This window comes from Bombyx mandarina, chromosome 21 (assembly GCF_030267445.1).
Source record: "Bombyx mandarina strain Sakado chromosome 21, ASM3026744v2".
NCBI lineage: Eukaryota > Metazoa > Arthropoda > Insecta > Lepidoptera > Bombycidae > Bombyx > Bombyx mandarina.
In genome coordinates, this window is record NC_143227.1 from 13,536,009 (window position 1) to 13,563,957 (window position 27,949).

The 27,949-nt window shown below is 41.3% G+C and overlaps 3 protein-coding genes across 5 annotated transcripts in view; 1 reads left to right on the forward strand and 2 right to left on the reverse strand.

Moving 5' to 3' along the window:
* Positions 1-2,660: 2,660 nt before the first annotated feature.
* On the reverse strand, positions 2,661-14,729 carry LOC149500522 (alpha-galactosidase MYORG). Of its 2 annotated transcripts, none has more exons than XM_089736355.1 (9): positions 14,627-14,729; positions 12,139-12,270; positions 9,674-9,880; positions 8,562-9,222; positions 7,615-7,807; positions 6,987-7,096; positions 5,484-5,757; positions 3,910-4,066; positions 2,661-2,967 (listed from the first exon to the last, which is right to left on the reverse strand). In XM_089736355.1, the coding sequence occupies exons 1-9, from the start codon at positions 14,652-14,654 to the stop codon at positions 2,696-2,698; spliced, it is 2,034 nt and encodes a 677-aa protein (XP_089592481.1). In that variant the 5' UTR covers positions 14,655-14,729; the 3' UTR covers positions 2,661-2,695. The 2 variants fall into 2 exon arrangements, with proteins under 2 accessions (XP_089592481.1, XP_089592480.1); XM_089736354.1 differs by having other exon boundaries at positions 9,674-9,886.
* A 2,596-nt stretch (positions 14,730-17,325) lies between these two features.
* On the forward strand, positions 17,326-23,712 carry LOC149500523 (putative nuclease HARBI1). The gene is made up of 6 exons (XM_089736377.1): positions 17,326-17,717; positions 17,904-18,094; positions 18,595-18,724; positions 19,269-19,410; positions 19,860-20,250; positions 21,316-23,712. The coding sequence occupies exons 1-6, from the start codon at positions 17,412-17,414 to the stop codon at positions 21,545-21,547; spliced, it is 1,392 nt and encodes a 463-aa protein (XP_089592503.1). The 5' UTR covers positions 17,326-17,411; the 3' UTR covers positions 21,548-23,712.
* rb (adaptor related protein complex 3 subunit ruby) overlaps positions 23,708-27,949 on the reverse strand; it is a 28,179-nt gene continuing 23,937 nt past the window's right edge. For both annotated transcript variants that reach the window (XM_089736376.1, XM_089736375.1), the window contains exons 18-22: positions 27,372-27,571; positions 26,910-27,048; positions 25,906-26,015; positions 24,949-25,052; positions 23,708-24,338 (exon numbers count right to left, since the gene is read on the reverse strand). In XM_089736376.1, the coding sequence (XP_089592502.1) occupies positions 24,173-24,338; positions 24,949-25,052; positions 25,906-26,015; positions 26,910-27,048; positions 27,372-27,571 (719 nt within the window). In that variant the 3' untranslated portion in view covers positions 23,708-24,172. The remainder of the gene's footprint in view (positions 24,339-24,948; positions 25,053-25,905; positions 26,016-26,909; positions 27,049-27,371; positions 27,572-27,949) is intronic.

The window sequence follows — 27,949 nt, forward strand, 5'->3', positions numbered from 1 at the left end:
AAAATAGGAAACGACTGTTCTGGCATCGATGCTCGGTGACGACGAGTCGTGAAAGGCGATGCTCGACTTCTGCGAGTGCACCATCTTGCTAAAGGAGGCGGCGGGGCGCGTGAGAGATGCACAGGCCCGCCGCCATCGAGCGGGGTCCAGGGAGGCGAATCTCGCCCAAGCCAATCTGGACCTCTAAGTGTTTCGGATCTCCCTCACATGTCGGCCTGGGGACCGGCGAAGGGGGCCTAAGAAGACGATGTGCAAGCTGATCTGTACACGTTTTACGCATGAGCATCCGGGTGATGAAAGGCCGGCTATCCTTAACCCACGCTGGTTCTGACCCAGCGGGGTATTCCGTAGGATAGACCATTCTAACTGGCGCCATCTAGGCGGGCTTCGGACAGCATGCCGACCGAGAGCGCTGGTGGTCGTGGCGCCGATGACCACCAGTCCGGCGTCCCGAGGGGGAGGGTGATGGGAGAGATGTGCTCCGCACTAAACGCTTCACTTTCCCTCCTTTGCCTTTTCATGAGCTCTGTCTCATGCGAGGTTTAGATGCTGGTTGTTGAGCGACAAGAGGTTTTAGTCGGTTCGACTCCGACATGCCCCGCCCTCCATCCCTAGTGAAGGGAAGTCCGACGATTTCATTTTGACAAAAAAAAAAAAATGTGTGCATAGCATTTTTTATCAACTTATGACATTATAATTAGACAATGATAATTTAATATTAAAACAATAATAAAACAAGACCACGCTACATTAAACCTTAATAAAGGCAAAACCTTAACTGTCCCCTTCATACTCATAAGCTAAACCGCGCGAGAGAGAGATGGGCAGACTTTTCATGATGCGCATGCAGTGTGACGTCACGCCACGCGCTTATTCACAAACACTACACAAGCGCAACGTGTGAATGTGTTGAACGCGAGCTACATGGTAGGCGGAGTGAGGGATGTTAGGTTTTTTTCGTTACGGAATTTCATGATTCGGTCGCCGCGCTCAAGGCCCGCGATAAAAGCTATGCAATAGCTTAAAAATGTATGAACTTGTAATAAAATCTCCTTGGCTATACTATTTGTATCTGGCTGGTTTTGGTATCATTAAAAGTTTAAGTTCGAAAGAAGATAATTCCAAATTAAAATTAGGAAGATGTGTGATTTTACTTATTTTTCGTACTGTCAAGATGAGTGAATCTAATGAAGATATTCGATACATTTTAAAATTTTACTACAAAAAAGGTAAAAAAGCAACGCCAGCCGTGAAAAAATATTGCGATGTTTATGGACCTAGTGCAGTGTCTGTGAGAGTAGCACAAATTTGGTTTAAGCGTTTTCAATCCGAAAATGTTGAAGTCAAAGGTGCACGTCGCTCTGGTCGCCCTATTACGGATAAAATCGATGCCATTTTTGAAAAAGTGAGGCAAGATCGGCATATCAGTAGTTATGACGTAACTGAAGAACTGGAAATTGACCACAAAATAGTTATGGCGCATTTGAAAAAAACTGGGTACACAAAAAAGCCCACTGAAAGAAACCTAATGAACCATGTACTCATTTGTGATTCTTTATTACGACGTAATGAAACCGAACCATTTTTGAAGAAGCTGATAACTAGTGATGAAAAGTGGATCACGTACGACAAGAACGTACGAGAAAGGTTGTGGTCAAAGGCCGGTTAGGCTTCACAGACTCTGGCAAAACCCGGGTTAACTCGCAACAAGGTGATGCTGTGTGTGTGGTGGGATTGGAAGGGCATTATACATTATGAGCTGTTACCACCAGGTAGGACCATCGATTCTGAACTCTACTGCGAACAACTGATGAGATTAAAGCAAGAAGTTGAGAGAAAGCGGCCGGAATTAATCAACAGAAGGGGTGTGGTTTTTCATCACGATAACGCTAGACCTCACACATCTTTAGCCACTCAGCAAAAATTAAGAGAGCTTGGCTGGGAGGTGTTACCTTGCACCTTCAGATTTCTACCTGTTTCAGTCTCTTCAGAATTCTTTAGGCAGTGTCAGGTTAACATCACGAGAGGACTGCCAAAACCAATTGTCGCGGTATTTTGATCAGAAGCCCCAAATTTTCTATAGCAATAGGATCATGTCCCTATCTACAAGATGGCAAAAAGTTATCGAACAAAATGGTACCGGCATACTTTACTTAAATGCGAATAAACTATATTAAAAAATGTTGTGAATGTTCTTAAAAAATGCGAAGAAACTTTTTCCCCAACCTATTATTATATAGAAATAAAATAGTAAATAATGTTTACAATAAGTGAGCTGTTTAGGCTTACTATACTATTTGACATTGGACGGTAATGGGTAAATTAAGTAAATGAAATTACAAATTTTACAGCGCCCCCCTAACCCACATCAACGCCCCCCATTTTTCCTGGGCCCCTTAACGCCCCCCTCTAGGTTTCAAACGCCCCCCAGGGGGCGTTATCGCCCACTTTGAGAAAGACTGCTGTAAAGTATTGTTAACATTGGAAATAATATAATAACAATAAAATACACGAGGATAAATCGTATAAGTAGCTTTAATTATATATGAACAACTTTGTTTAATCCGTATCCACTAATTTTTGGTTGATCTTTTTCATTAGTCGAGCGAACTCGCTCCCTGCAATTACTAAAACCATTATTTTGAAGAAAACAATATACAGCGTCTTCAACAACATTTATTCACAATAATATAACTTATAAAACAATAAAAACGTTAATAGCTAAAATTAATAATACGGCAGAAAGACAAGGAGCCGTGGCCGCGTCGGGGGCGTTGACCTTCTCTCTCACGAAGTAGGGCAGCACGTCCAGAGGCGCTGGGTACGCTCTTAGCCAGGTAGGACCCTCCAGGACCCGAGATCGGTCTCCTTCTTCATACCAGACGCCGGCAGGAAGGTACACGTCGCGACTGGTGGCGCCTTCCGTGAGCACGGGTGCGACTAGGATGTTCTCGCCGAGGAGATACTCTGGAATTTTAATGTTAGGATTAGTCTTCTCGACTCTAAGTCTGGAGAGAGATTGACGTTAGTTAGTTAGTAACTTTTTTAAATTGTCGTTGTAGGCAGACCAGCGCGCGGCATCCCTGATGGGGAGAGGTTAGCGTTGCTCGTCAAGGTCATGAGTACCTTTTCCTACCTATTCCTACCTATTCTAAGTGACCTCTAGAGGTCACCGAACGAGTAGGTGACCTCATGGGGCTCTAACCTGAGGACGCTGCCAATACTAGCCCCAGCAAGAGCTTCGCAGAATCTACCACCGGATCGGAGAAGCGAGCCACTGAGAAGATCCGGCGAGAAACTCAGTGGGCCGTGTCTGAGGGTACACACCGCGGAGTTAACCCAAAGCCAACGGCTCAACCCAATTGCTAAGTTCAGGAGCGATGGTGAATGATGGAGTCGCGTACCCGTGAGAACCCTGGCCCAGTTATGTTAGAGCAACAGAGAGCCTATTTCATCCTATTCATGCACGCAAATTGAAACAAATTATTTAATAAGTTAAGTTCGCCTTTGTATATATGTCATTTCTTTTTCATGTCCTTCTGTGTGATTTACAATAAAATTCAAATCTATTAACGAGTAGACAAAGACCAAAATAGATACATAAATGCAATTTTCGAGTAAATGGAAAATGGTAAAATTTCGATAATAATATTTAAAAAAATGGAGATAGAATTTTTTTTTTTATTTTTTTTTATTGCTTAGATGATAGAATGACCCAGAACCACTTGGCGTCGCTCGGTGGAGTAGGAGCTATGCGTCTTGGACATGACGTGGGAGAAGCTAGAACAGACTGCCCAAGACCGATGTAGATGTAAGGATTTGATTCGAGCCCTACACCCCAACAAAGAGTAATAGGAAAGAAAGAAGAAGATATTACAAAAATGCTTGATTCTACAGTAGGTTTCCTACCATCCCAAATGACAAGTGCCTCTTCATCATTAGGGTCGATCCACCAGAGCGGGGCGTTGACCGGCTTGCCTTCCTTCACGGAGGCCTCCATGATGGCGTAAATTTCATCAGCGTACGCCGCGTGGAGGTCAGTGTATTTCCGGCTTATCTCTGTTGTCTGAAAAGTGAAAATCATATTCGAAATAATAATGGATATTTGATCAAAGTGCCCTCGGGCGCATAAAGGGGAGCTTCTCTAACTGAACTGAAAGCTTAATTTATAATTAGCGCAATTTAAACGCCGCCACCCGATCATCCCGCTAACAAGATGCGACGTCAAAATTAAATAAACTACGTAACGTTTTCGCTTTTAAGCCAGTGTGCTTAGTGCGAGTTTTTTAAGTTCTCGATAGCGTAAAAGTTAACTCATATTTGTATGGAATGGGATCGTTTGCCTACGTTTGCCGCTAGGGGCGCTGTTCCAACTGCATACTAAATTGGGCTAACTTTTACTTCGCTTACAACATTTTTAAGATAAGCTTGCATATAAACAAGTTCCGAACAACAACATTCGGACCGTCGGTCTACCGAACAATATCACCCGTTCGGTGGAAGATCTTCCCTTTGTCGTATACTTCCCACAGGAGCACAAACGGAAGTGTCGCTAATCGTCGGTATAGCGACATCCGCGTCAAACAAATTACGCAATAATCCAATAAAATAAGCCTTCGTAAGACTTACGTAGAACTGTCGTGCTGATAATAATATCTATTTTATTACATCGATTTTATTACTAAACAATTCAAACAGAGTACCTAATCTAATTCTATTGTTTGTTGTAGCGTTATCCGTAGCCTGTGATCATGAAGGTGTGTTAATTACTGTTATTTCCGCGGTTTTCTTTTTGTAACACGATCTCGTCGAGTTCTTGTCTTTTGGCACAACAAATTCATTCTGATTTCTGATGTCGCTCTGTTAGCTATTTGTAAACACGTTTTTGAAGTAATCACGAATTAACTAGTTTTTAGAACGTTGTCGTTAACAAAGGAAGGTCTTTCACCGAATGAATGAAATAGCTCGGTAGACTGACGGTCTAAATGTTGTTGTTCGGAACTTGTATAAATAAATGTATGTAAGCTTATCTTGAAAATGTCGTTAGTGAGATTCAGGCATCTTCTTTTTTTTTATTGCTTAGATGGGTGGACGAGCTCACAGCCCACCTAGTGTTATGTGGTTATGGGAGCCCATAAACATCTACAACGTAAATACGCCACCCACCTTGAGACATAAGTTCTAAGGTCTCAAGTATAGTTACAACGGCTGCCCCACCCTTCAAATCGAAACGCATTACTGCTTCACGGCAGAAATAGATAAGGCGGTGGTACCTACCCGCGCGGACTTACACTCCTACCACCAGTAAATAAAATAAATCTGTCAAATATATTGTGTGCTATCATGCTGTGATGGCTTCCTTTTTTTTTCGAATCGGGGGCCGAGCCGAACCCTTTGACGAATGAACGAATAGAACGAAACTATAGGGCTCCGTCTTATGCTAGTTCTGTATGGAACCCTACAGCGTGTTAAAAAGAGCTCACCTCGTTATCGAAATTCCAAGGCACGAATGAATACTGCATCGCAGGCAGGAACGTGTTAGCCTGGACCCATCTGATGAAGAGTTCCTTGGTGGGCAGGTCGGCCTGGTCGTGGTTCAAGTTGAAGCCGTTCCCGCCGATCATGTCGGGGAGCACCAGCGTGTAGCCGTTCAGGTTCATCTGAATGGTGGTCGTAACAATCGTGGAGAGGCCGTTGTTGAGGCCCCAGATGGAGTCGCGGTCTACCATGCGAACGAAGATCGGGAGGTCTTGGGTTCTGTACGGGACGAGGATATATCTGTCACTTTTAATACGCTTTTATATTAGCTTCAGACGTATGTATGTATGTTTGTAACGGAATCTTTGAACATGACTTTGACCCCCTTCAAAACGTAGGATTAACTCAAAATTTAATTAAATTTAAATTTAATTTAAAATTTAGTATACTTATTATGGACCGATGATAATTCAATATTTAAAAAAATAAAAAAATAAATGAATTGAATTTTGAACAATAAAATCATTGTTACTTACATTATTTTTAATTCAATTATTAATTTAATTCAAGTTTATTAAAGTTTATTTTCTATGGATTTTCTATAAAAGCGTATTTTGTTAGTTTTTTTAAACTATTCTTTATTTTAAGAAGCTTTTTAGAATACAAGCGGTAACTCCAATCAGAAAGTGAATATGACGTGACTACCGCCATCGAATTTAATGTTAAATTAAATATTTAAATTAGAACAGCCACACAAGGACTGTTCAGACCTCCGGTTGATTGACGACAAACACATGAAGAATTATTCTTAGACTAAAATAGTATTATTTTTATTTATTTTGCATATTATTATTTAATTGCAGATCAATGATAGTTTGAAGTACTCGATATCGGGACGGTACCTGTTGATCTCTGGAAACAGTCCTGCGTCCAGTTCTAAGAATGAGACCGTCTCGACAGAATACAGATTTCAACCACATATCTCAAATATGGCTAGGACTTTCACGTTGCGATGCACGTTTCGTTGGTAACCACTGACATTGGGTGGGCAGTGAGAGGTTTTTGTACCTCCACTCTTCTTGTAAGAGGTTTGTGTACAAATGGTACATAAATATATGAATATATTTATTGCCTATGGAAGCAGACGAGCTTACGGCCCACCTGGTGAGTGGTTACCGTCGCCCATGGACGTCAGCAATCCCAGGGGCAGAGCCAAGCGGCTGCCTACCGTTAAAAACGCAGAGTTTTTAACGGTAGGCAGCCGCCTGAAGTCTGAAGAAGGATATGTCATAGCGCTCGGGAAGCACCGTGGAGGGGGGCTCATTCCATAGCCGGATGGTACGTGGCAAAAAAGATCTCTGGAAACGCACTGTGGATTAATGCAGTGGATCCAGGTAGTATGGATGAACTCTACTCCGGCGGTGGAGGGTGAGATGGCAAAATCGAGATGATGGAATCATCAGTGTACTTATTTGTATTCGAACATGTCTACGAAGTACGTTAAGTACCTGAAGCCCGCTCTGACTTCGACCATGCTACCGAACCTCGCGCAGGTTCTGGCGTACGCCTCAACGATGAGATGAGGCTGGAGGTCGATGTCTCCGGTCTGAACCGCTATCTGAAAAAGCAACGTTTTTAAAATTTATTGTTTAAACGTAGGCAAAGTGGAACTAAATTGTTCGCCGGGTCGGCGTCCGATACGTTGGTCTGACCAGATCCGCAACGTCATTGTCTGTGAAGGTTTATCAGTAGCCAAATACTAGGGTGAAATGGTACAACTTTATGTGGACGGAATTCATGAATGGAGGTGGTCACTAACCTCAGACACGAGGAACAAGATTGGACGAGAAAAGGCAATAAGAATAAGGCATTATTATAAACATATAAGGCATAATTTACATATTTTTTTTACTATTATGATGCTTAGAATGCAATAGTAATCACGACCCGACGGTCATAAATACATTTGGTTTTGAACGTAACATAAGCTGCCACCGTATGGTGGTTTTATGCTTAAAATTTTATATTTTAAAACGAATCAGTTAATATCTGATCTACTAAAATCTGATCGTCATAAAGACATTTACAAGATAAGCTTTCACCGGTTATTGAAATAAATGTTCAGTTCAGAAATACCTGTGGCGTAAAACTGGATTCGCCTCCGTCAAACTTCAAGCTGTCAATGTCGTAGGTTTTAATGAGAGTGCTGATGCGCTGGTAGTACCATTCGGCGGCAGCGGGGTTGGTGAAGTCCACAAACCCTGCCAGGGTTCCGTTGTTGTTCCACCACGAGCCGTCTGCGCTTCCCGCTTCGTTTAGCACCAAATATCTGGAAAAGTCAATTGTTATGCTTATACGATATTTTTACTGGCGATAGAACCTGTTGTGAGTCCGCGCGGGTAGGTACCACCACCCCGCCTATTTCTGCTGTGAAGCAGTAATGCGTTTCGGTTTGAAGGGCGGGGAAGACGTTGTAACTATACTGAGACCTTAGAACTGATATCTCAAGGTGGGTGGCGCATTTACGTCGTAGATGTCTATGGGCTCCAGTAACCACTTAACACCAGGTGGGCTGTGAGTTCGTCCACCTATCTAGGCAATAAACAAAAAAAATTAACCGAAGTTTCTCAACTCAGATGTCACACAGTGTGTGGCGAAGGATTTTGTGATACCTAGGCAGCTATCGGGCGGCGATGGATTGGAAGAGCCAATGCATGAGGGAAAAATGAATTGCTGTTCGTTAGTCTCGCTAAAACTCGAGAATGGCTGGACCGATTCTGCTAATTTTGGTCTTGGATTATTTATGGAAGTCCAGAGAAGGTTTAAAAGGTAGACAAATATGAAAATGCTCGGAATTCAATAAAAATAACAAATTTGTTTTTCCTTTGATGTGTCCCCTGTTGGACGGATTTCTTTTGTTTGTTTTAAGTTTATTTTATACAAAAGTTTAGGTCTTTTATTTATCGATTAAGGCACTACGAAGTCTGCCGGGTCAACTAGTTGTTAATAAAAATAGCTATTTAGATAACCTTAGCTTTCCAGAATACGAATTGATAAAATCTTGTAATTTTTTTGTTACATACCCATTGTTCAAAGCTTCTGAGTACCACGGCTCGCAGCCCTTATTGATGAAAGGATGCACCCAAATAGTGACTCGATATCCGAGCGCCTTTATATCCTGAACCGTCTTCGTGAAATTCGGGAATTTCTCCTCATCGATCGTTAATGAACCGTAACAAATTTCCCACAAATCATCGATTTCAAATTGAGAGTTTTGAAAACCGTTGTCTTTGATTTGTTTTGCAAAGTCTAGTGACTTCTTTGCGTCAATATCTTGGGAGTACTGTGCCCAGGTTGACCAAATCGGATGCTGAACCATCCTGAAGTCTGGCAGGCCAGAGGGTTGGCCCAGATAGTTGGCCACTGCATGTTTGTGTGCCACTTTTACGTTCGAAAGAAACCACACGTCATAGGCAAGTACAGTGTGCGTTCTCCTAGAGGAATACGGCTCGGCGATTTGGGCTCCAAAACAGAGGTGATTAGGTGAAAGGTTGTGATAGTCAACGAACAGTGGTACATCAGGGTGCACGTAAACGTATTCTCCGGCAGAATTGAGCCAGTATCGTTCAGCGATTGCACCGTTGTCGTTTTCTTTGATAATCGACGCGGAATAACGCTGCTCGGCCAGTTGTACGGGATATATTTGGTCCACTTGCATGGGACCGGCGTACCAGTGCTTCGATCCTAGAAAGGGATAGGAACAATTTATTGGAATCTTCTACTGATGAGTGTGATGACCTAAATATTATTCTGGATTTCGTATTTTCTTAAAATTAGTCATTGTATTTTTATTTAATTATCCTTACTTTCCTAATTTCAAAACGTTGTCAACTATTGCACTGCCGATTGCATCTATAATTGAGGTGAAATCTGTTACGTACTTCTCGTCAATTTGTCAATGTTATATAATATTGATCACTTTATTGGTGCAACTAAATAAATAAATGAGATCTATGTATATCTTCGAAATGAATTCGTATAACTTAAGTATTCAGGGCACACATTCATACATAATTACAGTTCATAACAATTCTCCGACGTATGACCGATACAAGTACCTCAACCGGGGACTTCCTAGGAGGTTCGGTCCCGACCCGAAAAAAAAAATGGTGCGCAATAGAAAATAAATATTTACCAAAATCAATGCAGTCTTCGAGTCTTGTCTGCGGAGTGGCGTTCCACTTAAACTTAATGCCTCTAGCACCAGAGGCATCATCGAATAAGGTGTGAACAGTCAGATTGACGTCGCCTACGTTGATCTGAACTCCTCCCTCGATATCTTCCACAGTGTACGTGGAACTCGAGACGATGGTACGGCCAATGTGACTGAAAACTGTTCTGTCTGCATCTATACATAAATAAATAGGTAGATTATTTCATATTGAAGTCGTGGCCTAAAGGATAAGACGTCCGGTGCATTCGTATAGTATAGCGATGCAACGGTGTTCGAATCCCGCAGGCGGGTACCAATTTTTCTAATGAAATACGTACTTAACAAATGTTCACGATTGACTTCCACGGTGAAGGAATAACATCTCGTGTAATAAAAATCAAACCCGTAAAATTATAATTTGCGTAATTACTGGTGGTAGGACCTCTTGTGAGTCCGCATGGGTAGGTACCACCGCCCCGCCTATTCCCGCCGTGAAGCAGAAATGCGTTTCAGCTTGAGGGGTAGGGCAGCCATTGTAACTATACTTTGAGACCTTAGAACTTGTATCTCAAGGTGGATGGCGCATTTGCGTTGTAAATGTCTATGGGTTCCAGTAACCACTTAACACCAAGTAGGCTGTAAGCTCGTCCACACACCTAGGCAATAAAAATAAAACACATTGCGCAATATGCATGTACCAAGATCACGGGAATACAAATTGAGGGGTGAAAGGGTATTTATTATAAAGATTTTAGCGACATCTAGATTGATATTGAGTTATATATTTGGAATCAGCGAATTTTTATCAGTCGAATGATACCGGATTCGATGTTTTTAGTTTAATTTCAATTAAGTTTATCCCACTAAAACAGCCCAAGACATTTTTTTGCTATGATATATTTTCCAAAATTTTAAACTTTTTATGGCTCTTCCGTAAAGTTGCACAATATCGTTTTTTAAACCTAATGTATATTCACCCTTCGATATGCAATATTCTGTGGATAGCGTCGTCTACTTTGAGGCATTAGGTTGAAGTCTCGGTGGCGTTGTAACACGTTTCCCCTTAGGTACTATACTGGAAGATGCACATACTTTTTGGTAGAAATAGGCAAGACGCCCTACCGATCTATGCGAGCTAATAACACGCTTTTCCTCTGTTGTAAATTCATACCGATCACCAAATCTCTCAGAGCGAGTACCATGGCGTGCTCAAGGGCGGATCCAGGGGGGGTCATGGGGGTCATGACCCCCCCCCCTGAGCTGGTCCTTATGTGGACCACATATTGAACGTAATGATTTTAGGACACAATATATTGTTGCTCCTTATATTGCTCCTTAATTAATTTAATATAATTTAATAACTTTGTATGATGGCAAATGTTTGGGAACGAACGCATCGAAAATTTGAATTTTTCCGCGTCACACTCGCGCGCGCTTGTCGACTACGTAACGTCTAGGTCTTTCTCTACGTTGCGCAGACTTAAATCGTGGCTAAGATCTTCAATGGTTAAAGATCGCCTAACCGGACTGGCACTTCTCCACGTTCATAAAAACGTACCCATTGACGTAAATGACGTAATAACGCGTTTGGGAAGAAGACGTAAAAGAAAAATTGATTTTTTTTTTAAATATATTATGTATTTTGTCTGTTTCTATTTTGTTTGTTGGAAACCTTTGTCGTACCACTTTTGCGGAGTTTTGCGTCATACCCCTCGACATACCACTAGCTGTTATGACAAACCATTCACGGTTATGGAATATAAATAAGCTACCTCATTCCGGGCGTTAAAGGGCTTCTCTGGATGTCTTCAAGAGAAGATGACAATATGTACGTGTGTATGTACAAGTTATTATGTGTTAAGTTTTTCAAGTGTACAATAAAGAATAAATATTTTTAAGTACAGTACTTACGTACATTAATAAAATACCTACTTTTTACTTGTATTTATTGTTATCAAAATTAAATTATAAGTTCTTGACTTGACCATGACTATGTGACCCCCTCCTGGCACCAAATCTGGATCCGCCCTTGGGCGTGCTACAGCTTTACTAAGTTCGTATGTGTCATCAACGTATAAAGACATTTCAGACAAGCGTATCGCATGTTAACTTAAGATTATATAAATGTAAGACAATTGATCTTCACGTTAGAAACAAGAACATCTACAGCTAACGTTTTTATTATTATTATTATTGATTAGATGAGTGGACGAACTCACAGCCCACCTGGTGTTAAGTGGTCACTGGAGCCCATAGACATCTACAACGTAAATGCGCCACCCACCTTGAGATTCTAAGGTCTCAGTATAGTCACAACGGCTGCCCCGCCCTTCAAACCGAAAGGCATTACTGCTTCACGGCAGAAATAGGCAGGGCGGTGGTACCTACCCGCGCGGACTCACAAGAGGTCCTACCACCAGTTTATTAAAATGAGCACCCCGTATTACCGTTACTATCGATGAGCACAACGCTGAATCCTCCAGTTAGCTGCGGCTCCAAAGTCAGAATTACGTCGTCGGCTCGTGGTGAGGATATGGAGACGCTAGCCGAGTGAGCTCGCGCCCCCAGCGACATCAGCGCTGCAAATACAAACAAACACCTTTTACTGATTTGTATATTGTGCTTAGTCCGAGTTTTTTAACGTTCTCGATAGCGTAAAAGTTAACTCAAGTTTGTATGCAGTTGGAACAGCGCCCCTAGCGGAAAACGGAGGGACTAAGCACACAGCGTGTTTATTACTCAATAAAAGAAAGGCGTCTGTTATTGAATGTAGATATCATAAGAGTGCTATTTTGATATACGAAACCGAATCCCTCTAATAATGTAGTGTATTGGGAAATTATTACAGCGGGTTGTGCGAAAAATAATCACATGTAAATATAGAGGGAAAAGTAGTGTTTTTTATCCCGGGAATTATTTTTAAATAAACGTTACAATACCAAGATATATTTGTTTAGATTGTGTTGAATTTCAACATATGTTCTTTACGTTTTGGCCTAACTATTGATAAAACAAGACAACATCGCACATTGATTACAAGCTACCTATCAAGGTGTGAGCTCTGCTTAAATTCTAGTCATGCTTCAGGAACATTATAATGCTTCGCTTCTGTATCCCTTGTCGGTTGGGAATCGATTTGTTTATCAAGGTTCGATGTGTGAATTGCCGATAATACTTTAACATTTTACCGTACCAAAATCGAACAATTTAACGGATTATTTGAATTCATTTTTGAATTCGGTCAGTTAGATCTAATAAATAAATTTTAAAAAAAAGTACAAATTTTTCTCGCCTTGATGTTTTTAAGGTTTGAAATTGATAGCACCAAATTATCTTTGATTCGACGTGACACGTTGCGAAATAAGTTTTTAGAACAAAATGCTATCATAAATCCCGGTAGATAGGTATCATGTGTTGTCAATAACTGGATGCTGATAAATAAAGTACGTAGAAAATATATCATGAAATAAAATATTGTTTCTGATACACAGGTATTATTTTAAAATTTTAACATATTCAACACCTGAAAAGAAATAAGACTTATCACCCGATTGCAGCGTCTTTCGGATGTGAGTGGTTTTGGTTTATTTCAAGATAAACTGAAAAGATATATAAATTAACTATAAGATAAATATTGGCTCCGTCATTCAGGAGGAGTTTGATAACAAGCACTTAAAGAAGAATGAAATATATTTATTAGATAAAAAACAACAAAAAAGTTGCGCGGAGAAATGTGAATGAATACGTTTAAAAATATCATTTGCCACATTTTGAAATTATTATTTTTTGTTGCCACAAAAATTTTACATTCAAAGCGTATGTAAGTAGAGAAATCCTAACCCATAGACACAGTCCACTGAGTTTCTTGCCGGATTGGGTCGCGTTTCCGATCCGGTGGTAGATTCTGAGAAACACTGCTCTTGCTAGGGCCAGTATTAGCAACACTCCGGTTAGAGCCCCGTGAGCTCACCTACACGCTAGGGTAAGGCTGAAATAGCCTCTGAAGACTATCAGCATAGGAAAAAGAAAAAGAATAATTAGAGAAAACAATTCTAGCTATAAATAGAAAATTGTAAGCCAGAATAAATAAAAACGTGGTCTTTGCACAAAGACTAACAAGAGACGGGATAGTTTAAAATTAAGCGGAAATTTTTGTATTTGATTGCAATTGGATAACATTTCCAGCTTACACTTATTTTATCTGTTTTGTTTTTGTTCCTTTTATTTTTTCTTTCAGATTTAATTAATTTTATAATCATTTGGTACTAGAACTAGATGTTAGTTGTGATTACCTATAATTAAGTGAGCACATGTCATGTTTTGATATTTTTGTAACCTATGTTTAAGCCAGTGTTTCATTTGTTGGTGATCCATTAAATAAATAAATAAATAAATACACTGTGAATATCCATAAGTTGCAACCTCTTAAGTAGACGCAAGAGACCAACAAGTCCATGATTCTTTGCAAAATCAAAACCGTTATTTATAAGCCAACATTATGTTATAATATAATGATGACTAATAAGGAGTGCCGTGAGCATTATTGGATGTTTTTTTTCTAAGAAGAATAACTCTAGAGATGCAAAGGCTTTGATAATATTTTACAAGGCTGAGAAAAATTATAAGAACTGAGTTTGTACCAGAAGGATTAATAATGTTTCAGATGGGAGGAGATTAATTTATGAGAAGCGTTGAATATCTCTGAGGCGTGTATTTGACGAAACCCAGGACCGCCTTCAAGATAGTCAACAGGCGATAGATAGCTATTAGAGGCTGTTTGGTAGGTGGATGCTTTTAAAAATTATACTATAGTTTCTATTGGACATTATATGCAAGATTGAAGAAGCGATTAGTTGGGTGAGATTGGACTAACGTGGGTTGATGATGCACAGCACTGCATTATTTCCTTACACATTGTTTAGTTACGTAACTCACCTAAGATTATCCTGAGTGCAGCCATCATCAAGTTCTAGTGGCGACTGACCCTCGTGACTGTAAATCTAGATAAAGTTTCATCTTATCGGATTCAAAGATCAACCGAAGCTACTTGAGATAACGAAATCCCAATGGGTCGCGGTCGCTGTGTGTTTTGTACTCAAAACCTTGACTATTCCCAGCTACTGGAGTAGCTTTTCAATTCAAATCGAAATTATTACATTTCAGACTAGATATCGCTAAATTAAACATAAATAAAGGACTCTACATTGGAGCCATGAAGCGGAAGCTCAAGCATGAGCTTGAAGATTACAAATTGTAATATCAGGTTTTTTTAACAAAAAAAACATTTTGATAAATTGGCCAGCTAAATGCCTAAATCTTTAATGCAATACAATATTTAATTTACAGATACGTATTTTGCATAATTAGCCTTAACTTTTGTTTGTCCCGAAATTATGTCACCGGTAATATTTATTTTAACATCCTGGTGAGAGAACATTCTCTTCTCTATCTTCTTTTTATGCAACAACTGGCTGCCATCGAGCCCGGGTTTGGGATTGGGATTGTGCCGGAATCCTGACCTCCTAAATGTAACAGGTCTTCTAGGTATGCGCGTTTGGCTAGCACCGAGAAAGATTCAAGAAAGAAAGTGAAGTGAAGAAATAATCAATTCTGTTGCGGGTAGCCATCACAGAACACAAGTTATTTGACAGACGCCTGAATCTAGCTTACGACATTTTCAAAATAAGCTTGCATATATACAAGTTCCGAACAACAACACTCTTCACCAGGTCAGAGCCCAGCGAGCTCAAAAAGTCGTTGTGGCCTATACCATTCGTATCTATCTAGCGATGCAACCGAATGCCCTTGGCAGGTACCAATTTTTCTAATGAAATACGTAGGTACTTGACAAATGTTCACGATCGACTTCAACGATAAAGAAATAACATCGTGTAGTAAAAATCAATTGCGCAAAATTATAGGTAATTTGTATAATTACTGGTGGTAGGACCTCTTGTGAGTCCACACGGGTAGGTACTCCGCCTATTTCCGCCGGGAAGCAGTAATGCGTTTCGGTCTGAAGGCCGTTGCAATTATACTGAGACCTTAGAACTTATATCTTAAGGTAAGTTCGCATTTACGTTGCAGATATCTATGGGCTTCAATAACCACTTAACACCAGGTGGGCTGTGAGCTCGTCCACCCATTTAAGCAATAAAAAAAAACCTACTCGCCTGGAGAATGTAGTATAGCCCCTCCAGGTTACTACATAGAATAAGTAGGAAAAAACAACATTCGGACTGGCGATTTACGGAGCAATTACACCCGCTCGGTAGAAGATTTTGCCTTTGTCGTATAATCTCAAAATGTTGATAGCCCGCCGACCGGGAGGCTGAGTGATTGTGACGCAGTCGATTTTCGGTCTAGGGTTGTGAGGCTAGGACGTCGATGAGTAGCACGCTTCGCGCCAAATGCGTCACTGTACACAGTTGCAGTTGACATCTGCCTGGGTGGTTTCTGTCCGATTCGACTAGATTGCCCCGCCTACACCCACTAAAGTATTGGCGAACTCCCAGCCAGCAACAAGATGTACGCAGTGATGTCACCATGCATCAATAAAGATCACAACAACTACATAGTTCAAAGTCATACTATGTATTTACTAGTCACTTTTGCGGTAGGCAGCGGCTTGGCTCTGCCCCTGGCATTACTGAAGTCCATGGGCGACGGTAACCACTCACTATCAGGTGGGCCGCATGCTCGTCTGCCTACAAGGGCAATAAAAAAAAACTATTACTTAAATTGGAGAGAATTGTAGAATTTGGATTTTTAAAGATATTTCAAACGGTTTCATTTTATTCCTATGTAGATGGGTGATCGAACATATGGCCCATCTGTTGTTAAGTGGTTTCCGGAGCCTATTAACAATGTATATACCACCAATCAACCCGAGACTTGAGTTCTAAATCTCTTTTTTATAATACAACGACACCGCTACCTTTCAAACTGAAACACATTATTGGTTTATGGTAGAGTGATGATCTCTACTCATGTGGGCTCACAATATACCCTATCACCAGTAAAAGTTTTTTAGTATTCTTAATTCAATTTTAAGAACCTTATTTTGTGTAATATTGGAAGATTTTTAAGCAGAGAATCCTACAATATGTCATATTACTATTTGAGTATAAAAATAGATATTTTATAATCCAATGCAAAAAATGAATAGGACAATACATTTTCTAAATAAAAATGAAGGAAAACCAGCAGTCATAACCGAACCCTGTACAGAACTAACGGTACCTAGTCATTGTTTCTACGACAGTTGTGGTCCTAGGTTAAATTGCTAGATCAAAGAGCTGTGATCACCGTCCCGTTGAAAGCAAGGAGGCACGTCTTTGCAGGCACGGAAAAGCATTGCATGTATAGTCGATGCCAATGAACAACCAATATGACGAGAATCAAATTATTCTTACCGGTAAGGACTTTCTGTATTTAGAGGTACCGACATACAGTTTTTCTTTTTAATAGCTACTATTAGTAGATTCTTAGTTGAAAAACTTATAAACATATTTATTGTTGAAGATTCACGAAATCAATTAATTAGCATATTATAAAAACGTTTTAATTTATAAAAATTCTAAAATACTTATTTACATTATTCCTTTTGCCGAAAACTAGAAAAAGTTCCAAAAATTCAATCAACTGTCAACGATCTGTCAAATCGACAACGCGTTTTGCGTGTATTTTATTTCTAAATAAAACTTTTAATCGGCTAAAAATGGCAGAAAAACCACCCGAGGAAGTATACGTTTCCGTTGTAGACGAAGAGCCTGAGATATTTGAGCTATTGAAGTGGGATTCATCGCACACACAGAAGCCCCAAGAGCCGAGACCCGTAGAGAAAGTACCGACGCCCGAAAAAAGAAGTAGCAAACCACAGGATTGTTATCCTTTCGATCTCGACGATACTGTGTTTATAGACACATACAGACTATCAAAAAACTTAGTCAGGAATCTCTGTGAGGAACTGAAACCTGTAATGCCAGATTCAACAAAATTTGTCGAGTTTTCAATCGAGAACAAAGTAAGGTTCTTTGTAACAGATGTCGATAATTTCATTGTACATAAAAATTACTTTTTGAATTCGTTTATTGTATTTAGACAGTTCTCCCGCGAAAACTATAACAAACTTTAAAATTATTTCAAAATAATAAATAAGATATTAATTAAGGATATATGAGTAATATTCATTGCTAATGTTAATTTTCAGGTGTTAGCAACTCTATCATTTTACGCAACAGGTAAATATCAGAGAACGGCAAAAATGGATTCAAGCATAAATCAGTACTTTGCAACAACAGCAGTTAAGCAAGTCACAGAAGCTCTGAATGACCCAGCCATTGTTAAAAAATATATACACTTCCCACATTTGAGAAATGAACGGGATGTCATTAAAACTAGGTAAGGAATAAAAAATAATGTGCTTTCCTTGTCCTCTTCTGCAATTATGAAAATTAAAAACTGCTTAACCCTCAACTGAGGTTAAAAAAATAACTGGGGCCAAACCATGCATAACCATCTGTGTTGTGGGTTACTAGAGACTGACATAAATACTTTATATGTTTAGATACATATATAATATATAGATAATAGGCAGCGGCTTGGCTCTGCTCCTGGCATTGCTGAAGTCCATGGGCGACGGTAACCACTCACCATCAGGTGGGCCGTCTGCCTACAAGGGCAATAAAAAAAAATAAAAAAATAATAGACATCCAGACAAAGAGCAAGCTGATCTATTTATTATATAAATGTTTACATGTGGAAATCGAATCCACCACCCTTGGCACAAGTCAGGGGCGCTAACTAGGTACTGCACCACCGAGTCAATCAGGTTTAAATTTTAAGTTTGACAGTAACTATCATCAGTAGAAATTATTACAGGTAATAATACTGTTTTTCAGATTCTACATGAAGTATGGCATTCCTAATGTTGTGGGTTGTGTTGACTGCACACATGTTCCTATTGCCCGGCCTGAAGATGACCAGAAGCTACATCACAACAAATCCTATCATTCAAAGAAAGTTCAAATTGTAAGCATCTATATCATTATACTCCTTTGCAATTGTTTGTGGTTAACTTGTTTTATTGAAGAGGTTGAAAGTTTGAACTACGAAAGCGTTAATTTTCTTTTATGTTGCATTTATGGATGAACAAAATTCAGCCTACCTGATATTAAGTGGTTGTTATAGTATATAAACATCACAATGTGTTTCTTGTCACCCATTTTAAGACATTAGGGATGTTTTAACTGTATAGTATAGGCTATGTCTACCTTTAAACTGGAATGCGTAACTGGGAACTGTAGTTAATCATGTGGGCTCAAAATAGGCTCTACCATGAGTAAATGTCAGTTGACTACTGAATTGTACTGGTATGGTACCCATGCAACCCATCCTCCAGACAATCCCTGTGATAATGTAAATAATGGTTATGGTTTGACTTAAATGGCTACTGAGATAGGTAGGCCTTAAGCCCATATGCTGGCAGAAGCTGTAAAAAAAAAAGAAAAATTCATACCAAGTGACTTATTCTTTAGGTTACAAACTGCTTTAAATCGGGTATTGTATATTTCAGATCTGTGATAGTGACTGCAATATACTGAGTGTGGACTCTACTGCGGGAGGTGCAATGTCTCATGATGCTATACTGCAAAGACACGCTGTCAAGAACGATCTGGATAGCTTGAACAGATCTGGAGAAAACTGCTGGCTCATAGGTACATATAGTATCAAGCTCAGCTATTGATTGTACAGTTAACTTTTTAAGAAATTTTTAGTTTATGCATCTGCTTCATCTCTTACCAATACTGCATGCTTTATAAAATCGGATAAGAATCTCATCAGTCCAAGATCTTCTTGAATCAATAACTATTCACTTACAAGTCCATATACACTTGCAACTGTAATTGGTAACCAATATGTAATTCTAGGCAGCATTGCTGAAGTCCTCGAAGGGTGCACACCACTCACCATCAGGCGGGCCGTATGTTCGTCTGCCTGCAAGGGCAATAACAAAAAATATGTGTTCCTATTCTATTCTTATATTTCCTAAGAAATACAGTCTTTGTTTTCTTCCGATTTATAATTTTTAACATTCTATATTGTTTCAATCGTTGTATGTACCAATTAGGTTGTGCGTTTTTCTTGTATTCTTGTATTTCAACAGGCGGTCCGCACTACACTCAAAAGATATACCTCATGGTCCCGATACCGAAAATAACGAAAAAATCACCAGTCTCCCCTGAGAAATACTACTCCACCATGCACTCGCAAGCCCACAGCGCCGTCTTAGAAACGATAAAACAGCTCAAAAGCAGATGGAAATGTCTCCAAGCGACTTGCAACAAGCAGCTGGACCCGCCCAGCGTGGCGCAGCTCATCGTGGCGTGCTGCGTGCTGCACAACATCTGCGGACAGTACTGCGTGCCCGCGGTCCAGATGGCGCCCGCCGAGGAAAGGCTGGAAGCGATGAAGCAGAAGGTGGCCAACGGACCCGTGCCGCGGAAGCAGATCGAGGACCACGACGGCATGCAGATCAGGACCAGATTGGTTGAAAGGTTTGTTTCCTAAATGTTCAATTTCAAAACATGATTAAAGATTTTACTAAACTAGATAAGTTTTTTTTTATTGCTTAGATGGTTGGACGAGCTCACAGCCCACCTGGTGTTAAGTGGTTACTGGAGCCCATAGACATCTACAACGTAAATGTGCCACCCACCTTGAGATATAAGTTCCAAGGTCTTAAGAATAGTTACAACCGCTGCCCCACCCTTTAAACCGAAACGCATTACTGCCTTTCGGCAGAAATAGGCGGGGTGGGGGTACCTACCCGTGCGGCCTCACAAGAGGTCCTACCACCAGTAAACTCAGATGAAGAGTGAAAAAACCTCATTTCATTTTTGTTTTGAGGACTTTATGCATTTTTGTGTAACTTAGCTATTTCTTCCGTGCATAGTCCACTACATATATTATATGCATTGGGTATCTTGTCTCGTTTTCTACATACATTTTTATAATTTCAGTCAGTTAATTAATTAATTTTAATGAAATTATATATTAGCCGGTCATAAACATAACTAGAATCGTTTTAGTTTTGCATTTTTAATTTAATTAAATTATTTCTTTTGTACATCTCTGCGCTTCAAATACTTTAGTTTCCGTTGACAACTCGCATGTTATGCGTCGATATTTGAATAATGTGCGAACTACCTTCTATATTTCTATTAAATAGATTTATAGATTTTGATGTGTCAATTCACACAGAATGTACTAGCAGTATCCTGAGGTCTAGCAGTTTGTTTGGCTTTAGTTTTTGCTCTTTTCTCTTTTTAGGATTCCAGGTGTTATGTTTAATTATAATTTTAATGATATATGCTGTTTCATAAAAAAAAAAACCTGGAACCTTAAAACATTCATGGTTGGTGGCAGCATTATGCACTACTATGCAGGACAGGTTACAAAGCAGATTCTTAACATGCAACACTCAAATAGGAATTAGAAATATAGAATATAGAATTTAGAACATAGGGTTGTCACTGTAGACCGACAATAGGAAGGTCGCCATTACCCACGATGACTGCAGGATCATTGAGTAAACTAATATTTAAAATTTTTGTTTGTAGGTTATGGAACGAAAGAAGAGTAGCTCCTGAATCAGGTACGAAGAAACGAAAAAAGAACGCAACAGTGGAGTGTCCGCAGCCGCCGCCCCAGCCCGCCCCCCCGCACCCCCACCACCACGCGCCGCCCCACTACCAGCACCTGCACGACGAGGCCAACAAGAGGCCGCGGGTCATATCTATGGGCTACGGCCTCAACGTGCAGCCGGGGTGGGAACACTACCCGCAGCACTGAGCAGGGGAGTGGGGGGGACTGTTGACAACACTTAACATATAAGTTCATTTTTATCGATGAATATGTATATCGATATTGAAAATGGTCGGGCGTGCCGGAGACCGGGGGTAGCTGTACTCAACAACTCTGAAATTCAAGTCGAAACAATGAAATTAAGATAAACACGAGAAATAGTTTATATATATCTGCCTACAGTTTCTCAAGAAAGGACACTTTTGTTTCAAGAAATATTTTTGTTTTACAAAAATTAAGTTAGTCTGTGAGTGCCTTACCGCAGCGACCCAGTGATTTTGGGTTCGGATACCAGGAGACGTCGTTTTTAGCAGTCCTATGCTGTTGCTCGCCACTGGACAGCTTACAGTTACAGCCACCACTGCGGTGGCTGCGACCCGCACCCGAAGTTGTCGACTGATGAGGCTACGTTGATCAGCAATGATGAGTTCTGGCAGGCGATGCTCGACTATTACCTCGCAGAAGGAGGAGCGGGAGAAGGGGGGTTATTTCTTTCCCTCTCAGCGCCGTGCCGTCTCCATCGAGCGGGGGGGGGGCGTCGCCCGCGGAGTCCCTCTACTGTTGCCGGATCTGACCACGGACAGATATCGAAACTTGCTCGAAAAAAAGTACACCCATTTTATTGCGCGATTATCTCGCATATTCCATCTGGACGAGCGACACCTAGTGTTAGTTGGGTTCGACCACCAATTCTTAAACTCAGCCCTCTTTCTTGGACCACAAACTAAATTATCTAAATTTGATAATTTAAAATCAATTTAGTAGTGTAAACCATGTACCGTGAGTTGACTATCTATTTATCTCATCAGACAATATAACAAAATGTTCTACTGCTAATGTGACAATAAATATATCCACTGCAGAGTTGGGCGTTTGGTGATTGATGATCAAGATTAGAAGAGTAAGACATATTAGAGAGTAGGAAAGGCGATGTTATTACGAGAGTAATATCATCGGAGCTGAGAGCGCGGGTGCGTTGACCTCGCGCGAACATCGTTACGTGATACATTGCGTGCTTTGTAAAATATAATTAGAAAACATAAATGTATTAGAAATTACTGGGAATACTAATAACTATATTTCCCCTCGTCGTTTCTTTAAAAGACTGGTGTTCTGTAACATATTGTGGGTATGATTTTTTTATCTCACTGAGAGCTTTCAAGGCAGCTGATAGTCTCGCTTTAGTGATATCTATAGAGTTTCGTATCGGTCCAATGTTGACTGGCCAGTGTGCTTCTCTGCTTTAAGTAAACGTTCTGTGGGGCCATAATAATAAAAATATGAAAGCAAGTCCTCGCACCCAAACCGCTGAGTCGATTTCAACCAAATTCGGTCCGTGAATAGTTTGAAAGGATATAGGCCAGGGGTGGCCAACTTGATTAGAACAAAGATCTACTGTCTACTGACGAAATATTGCGATCTATCAAATGACCTTTCTCGAAATTTAATGAAACCAATGTAGTTCAGTATACAAATAAGCAGGTAGTGTATTTTCTTTTATTGAATATATTAAAATAAACGTGAAATTATATAATAAAAGAGAACTATTGCGTAGAAGAGAGCATACATAATTTGACGTAATGGTCATTAACAAATGATACAAAATGAAGATGATGCGTGCAGCAATTGGTGATTACGTTGTGCAGTCTGTTCTATGTATTTATATTTTTGTCTTGCCACGATCGACACGATCTACCGAGTTGGCCACCCCTGATATAGGCTATCATTCCCCTGACGAGCACGACTTGTGAGACAGGTCACCCAGCCCGCAGAAAAGAAGTATCACTTGCAGACCGGTGGCAGCCACTCGGGTCACTACAAGACAGTGCTCGATCCTGGCTGAGGCTGTCAGGGCGCACTCGAGACTTTGCCCTCGCAGCCCTTGGAGCCCCACCAGACAACATGCAAAAATCACGGCTGTCACTACGTTAACAACACGAAAATATTAATGTGCAGGAAAAACTGCAACGGTGCGTTTTTGTAAGTTGAATCTCTTAGTTTTATTTTATATTATACGTATACTGTTTAGTTCGTACTGATGTACTAATTATAGTTTAATGTTTACTTTGTAAGTTAAATATATTTACATTGATTTAATGCAGTTTTTTGTTTTTGTACAATTAATGTACAACGAATAAAACTATGAAAAATTATTCGATTTTTTTATTTTCCATTTAATAATTACATTACGTTTAATGAGTAGATAAGTACTTGTGGGTATAAAGATTCATTATCTGTACATAATCTAAGTACATATAGAAAAAAAACTTACGTATAAGAAAATATCTTATAACTAAACAAATTAATAAAATTTTATATTTTATGTACATTTTAAATTTTTGATCTTATGAAAAGTTTGTTCTCAAAGTATTTTAATTTTATTTCTATTTATTCGCTACAATATAGGACATATTCATTTTTACTTGCCAGTTGGCATACAGTAAGAGGGTATTTTACTATTTAACTTCGGATTAAATTCATATTCTTTTGCAATGTCCGCGATAATATACATACTGTGTATGTTGAGTTTTAAAACAAATAGTTTGTGGACAATTATCTGTGTTCGGTCGAGACTGGTGACGTCACATGCGCGGTGACGTCACGTGTGCGTGACTAGACCGCGTGCAGCTTGTGGAAGGCCTGCGCGATGTCGTTGGCGAGTATGGAGGCGGCCGCCATGTTGGGGCAGCGCGCGCACACCCGCCGGGCGCCGCCCCCCCGCCCGCGCCGCACCGCCACCAGCACCAGCTCCTGGGACGACAGCAGCCGCCCCGCGAACCTGCGCACGCGATACGCTCAGACAGGACCGCTTTTTATTGCTTAGGTGTCGAATAATAATAATGATTATTATTGCATTTATTTACTCCACAATACAAATAAACTTTCAACATGACATAAAAATTCTAATTTTTAACAATATCTAATAATTATCGCTGTCATTCTGCCGCTTATTAGGAAAGGCAAGGGGATCTAAGCCCATACAGCCTTATCCCATATACATCTACTACGCAAATGAGCCACCCACTTTGAGATATGAGTTGTAAGGTCTCAGTATAGTTACAACGGCTGTCCCACCCTTCAAACCGAAACGCATTACTGCTTCACGGCAGAAATAGGCAGAGTGGTGGTATCTACCCGTGCGGGCTTACAAGACGTCCTACCACCAGTAAAGCTGGCATCTTGACGTCTCAGTATAGTTACAACGGTTGCCCCACCCCTCAAACCGTAAGGCATTACTGCCTCACGGCAGAAATAGGCAGCGTGGTGGTGCCTATTCGTGCGGACTCTAAAACATCCTACAACCAGTAAAGCGGGAATCTTGCAGTTTATACAATACTGTGCGCTAACAGTTTACATAGTTTCTCTGCAGGTGGAGAGTGTGGCGGTACCTGAGCGGGTCCCCGGGGGCTCCGACGGCGGCCAGGTTGGCGGTCTCGAACACCCTCCGGCAGACCAGCGCGTCGTCCTCCAGCGGCGCACCCTCCCGCTCGCACTGCACACACCACGGCCGCGATCAGACCCATGATAACACGAAATTAATTCAATACATTCAACACGAGACATCTCTTTCACGCAACCGTCAGATGACTTAGAATCATCTAAGGGATTCTATATTGCATTTTTACTGATTAAAAAAAAACATATTAATACATAATAATATGACAATTCAAACGAGGCTTGTATATGCAAAACTCTCCGCATTGAACGGTAGGTAGTGACTTGGTATTGCTGACGTCCATGGGCGACGGTAAACACTTACCATCAGGTGGGCCGTACGCTTGTTTAAGGCAATAAAAAAAATCACGTTCTGGCGATAGGGCGTCTTGTGAGCCCGCACGCGTATGTATTAGCACCCGCCTATTTCTACCATGAAGCAACTATAGTGTCTCACGTTCCAATATAGTTGGGAGCATTTATGTTGTGAGATCTATGAACTCCAGTAATCACTTAACATCTCGCGGGCCGTGAGCTCGTTTACATACCTGTCAAAGACAGTTACATTAAATAAGGAATGGAAACGGCCATTCCATTTGATATTATCCTAGATGCATTTCATAAGTTTATAAGTATAGTTTTTATTTTTTTTGCTTAGATGGTTGGACGAGCTCACACCCCACCTGGTGTTAAGTGGTTACTGGAGCCCATAGGCATTTACAATGTAAATGCACCACCCACCTTGAGATATAAGTTCTAAGGTCTCAGTATAGTTACAACGGCTGCCCCACCCTTCAAACCGAAACGCATTATTGCTACACGGTAGAAATTGGCAGGGTGGTGGTACTTACCCGCGCGGACTCACAAGAGGTCCTACCGCCCGTAATATAGTATTTAGAGAGCACCCTTACCTCCGTGAGGCCCCGCAGCTTGTCGAACTCTGCGTCCCAGCGCGACTCGGACATGGAGACGGCGCGCATGAGCTCCCCCACCGGCGGCTTGATGGTCACCGTCACCTCACCTGCGCGACCAGCCACTCCCTTCAGAGTCCGTACTGAGTTCGCCCAACGGCACTTACGTCTCGGTCTCCGTTTATTTACAAACCGATCGCGGACACATGTGATCCGTTTCTATGGAGCTTTTGTTTTCGTTGGGCGATTCTTTTAGATTCCTTATCTTCACGCACGCACGCACGCACATACACACGCACGCACACACGCACGCACGCACGCACACACGCACGCACGCACGCATGTACGCACGCACGCACGCATGTACGCACGCACGCACGCACGCATGTACGCACGCACACACGCACGCATGTACGCACGCACACACGCACGCACACACGCACACACGCACGCACACACGCACGCACGTACGCACGCACACACACACGCACGCACGCACGCACACGCACACACACACACACACACACACACACACATTAATATACATTCTGGGTGTGCTCATTTGAAACACTAATATATTAGTTAGGTTTATTTCTAAATTGTAAATTGTGACATCAAAGGAAAGTTAGACAGGAGTATCTAATAGACACTCCAGAGTAACTACTCTATTAGAAACTCCACACTGGCAAGACTTAACAAACCATCTCAAAATTTTTATAAATGGAACCACGCCCAGCGAGTTGCGACTTGACCTTTGTAGGCAGCGGCTTGGTTATATCCCTGGCGTTGCTACCGCCCATGGGCGACGGTAACCACTCACCATCAAGTAGGCCGTATGCTCGTCTGCCTATAAGGGCAATAGAACAAAAAACCCTCGTCCCTCTAGTGCTTCTAGGTACTCCTTCCTCTGAAGAGAGGATTCTCACATATTCTGAACACTAAATTAAACTTGAGAATATTTACAAATCAAATGTTTTTTTAAACGATTAGCGAGTTGACGGTACCCAGGGAGCTGGACACCGCGAGCTCGACCGGCTGGATGCTGTCGGCGAAGTCGATGCCGAGCGTGACGGTCGCTGATGCCCCCGGTCCCAGCGACGTGATCGGGGAGAATTCGTGGACGCTCCGGGACCCCGACAGGAACTTAACAGACGAAACGGAAGTTGCGAATTAATTATGACGTTTTTTTTTATTGCTTGCATGGATGGACGACCTCACAGCCCACCTGGTGTTAAGTGGTTACCCATAGACATTTACAACGTAAATACGGCATCCACCTTGAGATATAAGTTCTAAGATCTCAGTATAGTTACAACGGCTGCCCCACCCTTCAAACCGAAACGCATTACTGCTTCACGGCAGAAATAGGCGGGGCGGTGGTAACTACCCGTGCGGATTCACAAGAGGTCCTAGTTTAGAGACGTCGAGTGACTCGCAGCGTCCCCACTGGAGCGTGTAGCACCAACCTTTTTACTGATGTGGATGTTCTGGACCTCGACCCCGGCGCAGTTTGTGAAGCTTATCTCCAAGGTGCACATGTTGTTGGAGTAGAGGTGCGGGGCCCGGGTCCAGCGCCGGGAGGCCGACAACCCCCCGCTCAGCACCCTGGAGACCAGCTCGGTCGATATGGGGGGCACCAGAGACGGCCCCACCGGCGTTATCGAGTCTGGAGACATATCGATGTGTGAACAGCACTCCTGGCGGGTTAGTCTTGTAGAAGGACACATCTTTCTTTATATGAGGTTTGCGGGAAGTTTTCAGCAGACGGGCTATGTGGGATTTGGTATCATAGCTCAATGTTGGGAGCGGACCGCGGGTTCTAGGATGTTTTTAGTTTTAGGACCCTATTTATCAAACAACTCCCTTTTCACTTTTTCAACCGACGTCCGGTCTCAGCCCGGGGGGTCAGTGTGCTTAGTGCGAGTTTTTAACGTTCTCGATAGCGTAAAAGTTAACCCAAATTTGTATGCAGTTGGAACAGCGCCCCTAGCGGCAAACGTAAGCAAACGATCCCATTCCATACAAATATGGGCTAACTTTTACG

Coding starts and splice junctions, on each gene's coding strand:
- LOC149500522 (XM_089736354.1), bottom strand. CDS start 14,654: ATGATGGCTGCACTCAGGATAATCTTAG. Junction 12,271..14,626: donor TGCACTCAGGATAATCTTAG/GTGAGTTACGTA, acceptor TTGTATTTGCAG/CGCTGATGTCGCTGGGGGCG. Junction 9,223..9,673: donor CGAAGACTGCATTGATTTTG/GTAAATATTTAT, acceptor ATCCCTTTCTAG/GATCGAAGCACTGGTACGCC.
- LOC149500523 (XM_089736377.1), top strand. CDS start 17,412: ATGGCAGAAAAACCACCCGAGGAAGTATACGTTTCCGTTGTAGACGAA. Junction 18,725..19,268: donor ATTCAAAGAAAGTTCAAATT/GTAAGCATCTAT, acceptor TGTATATTTCAG/ATCTGTGATAGTGACTGCAA. Junction 20,251..21,315: donor AGGACCAGATTGGTTGAAAG/GTTTGTTTCCTA, acceptor TTTTGTTTGTAG/GTTATGGAACGAAAGAAGAG.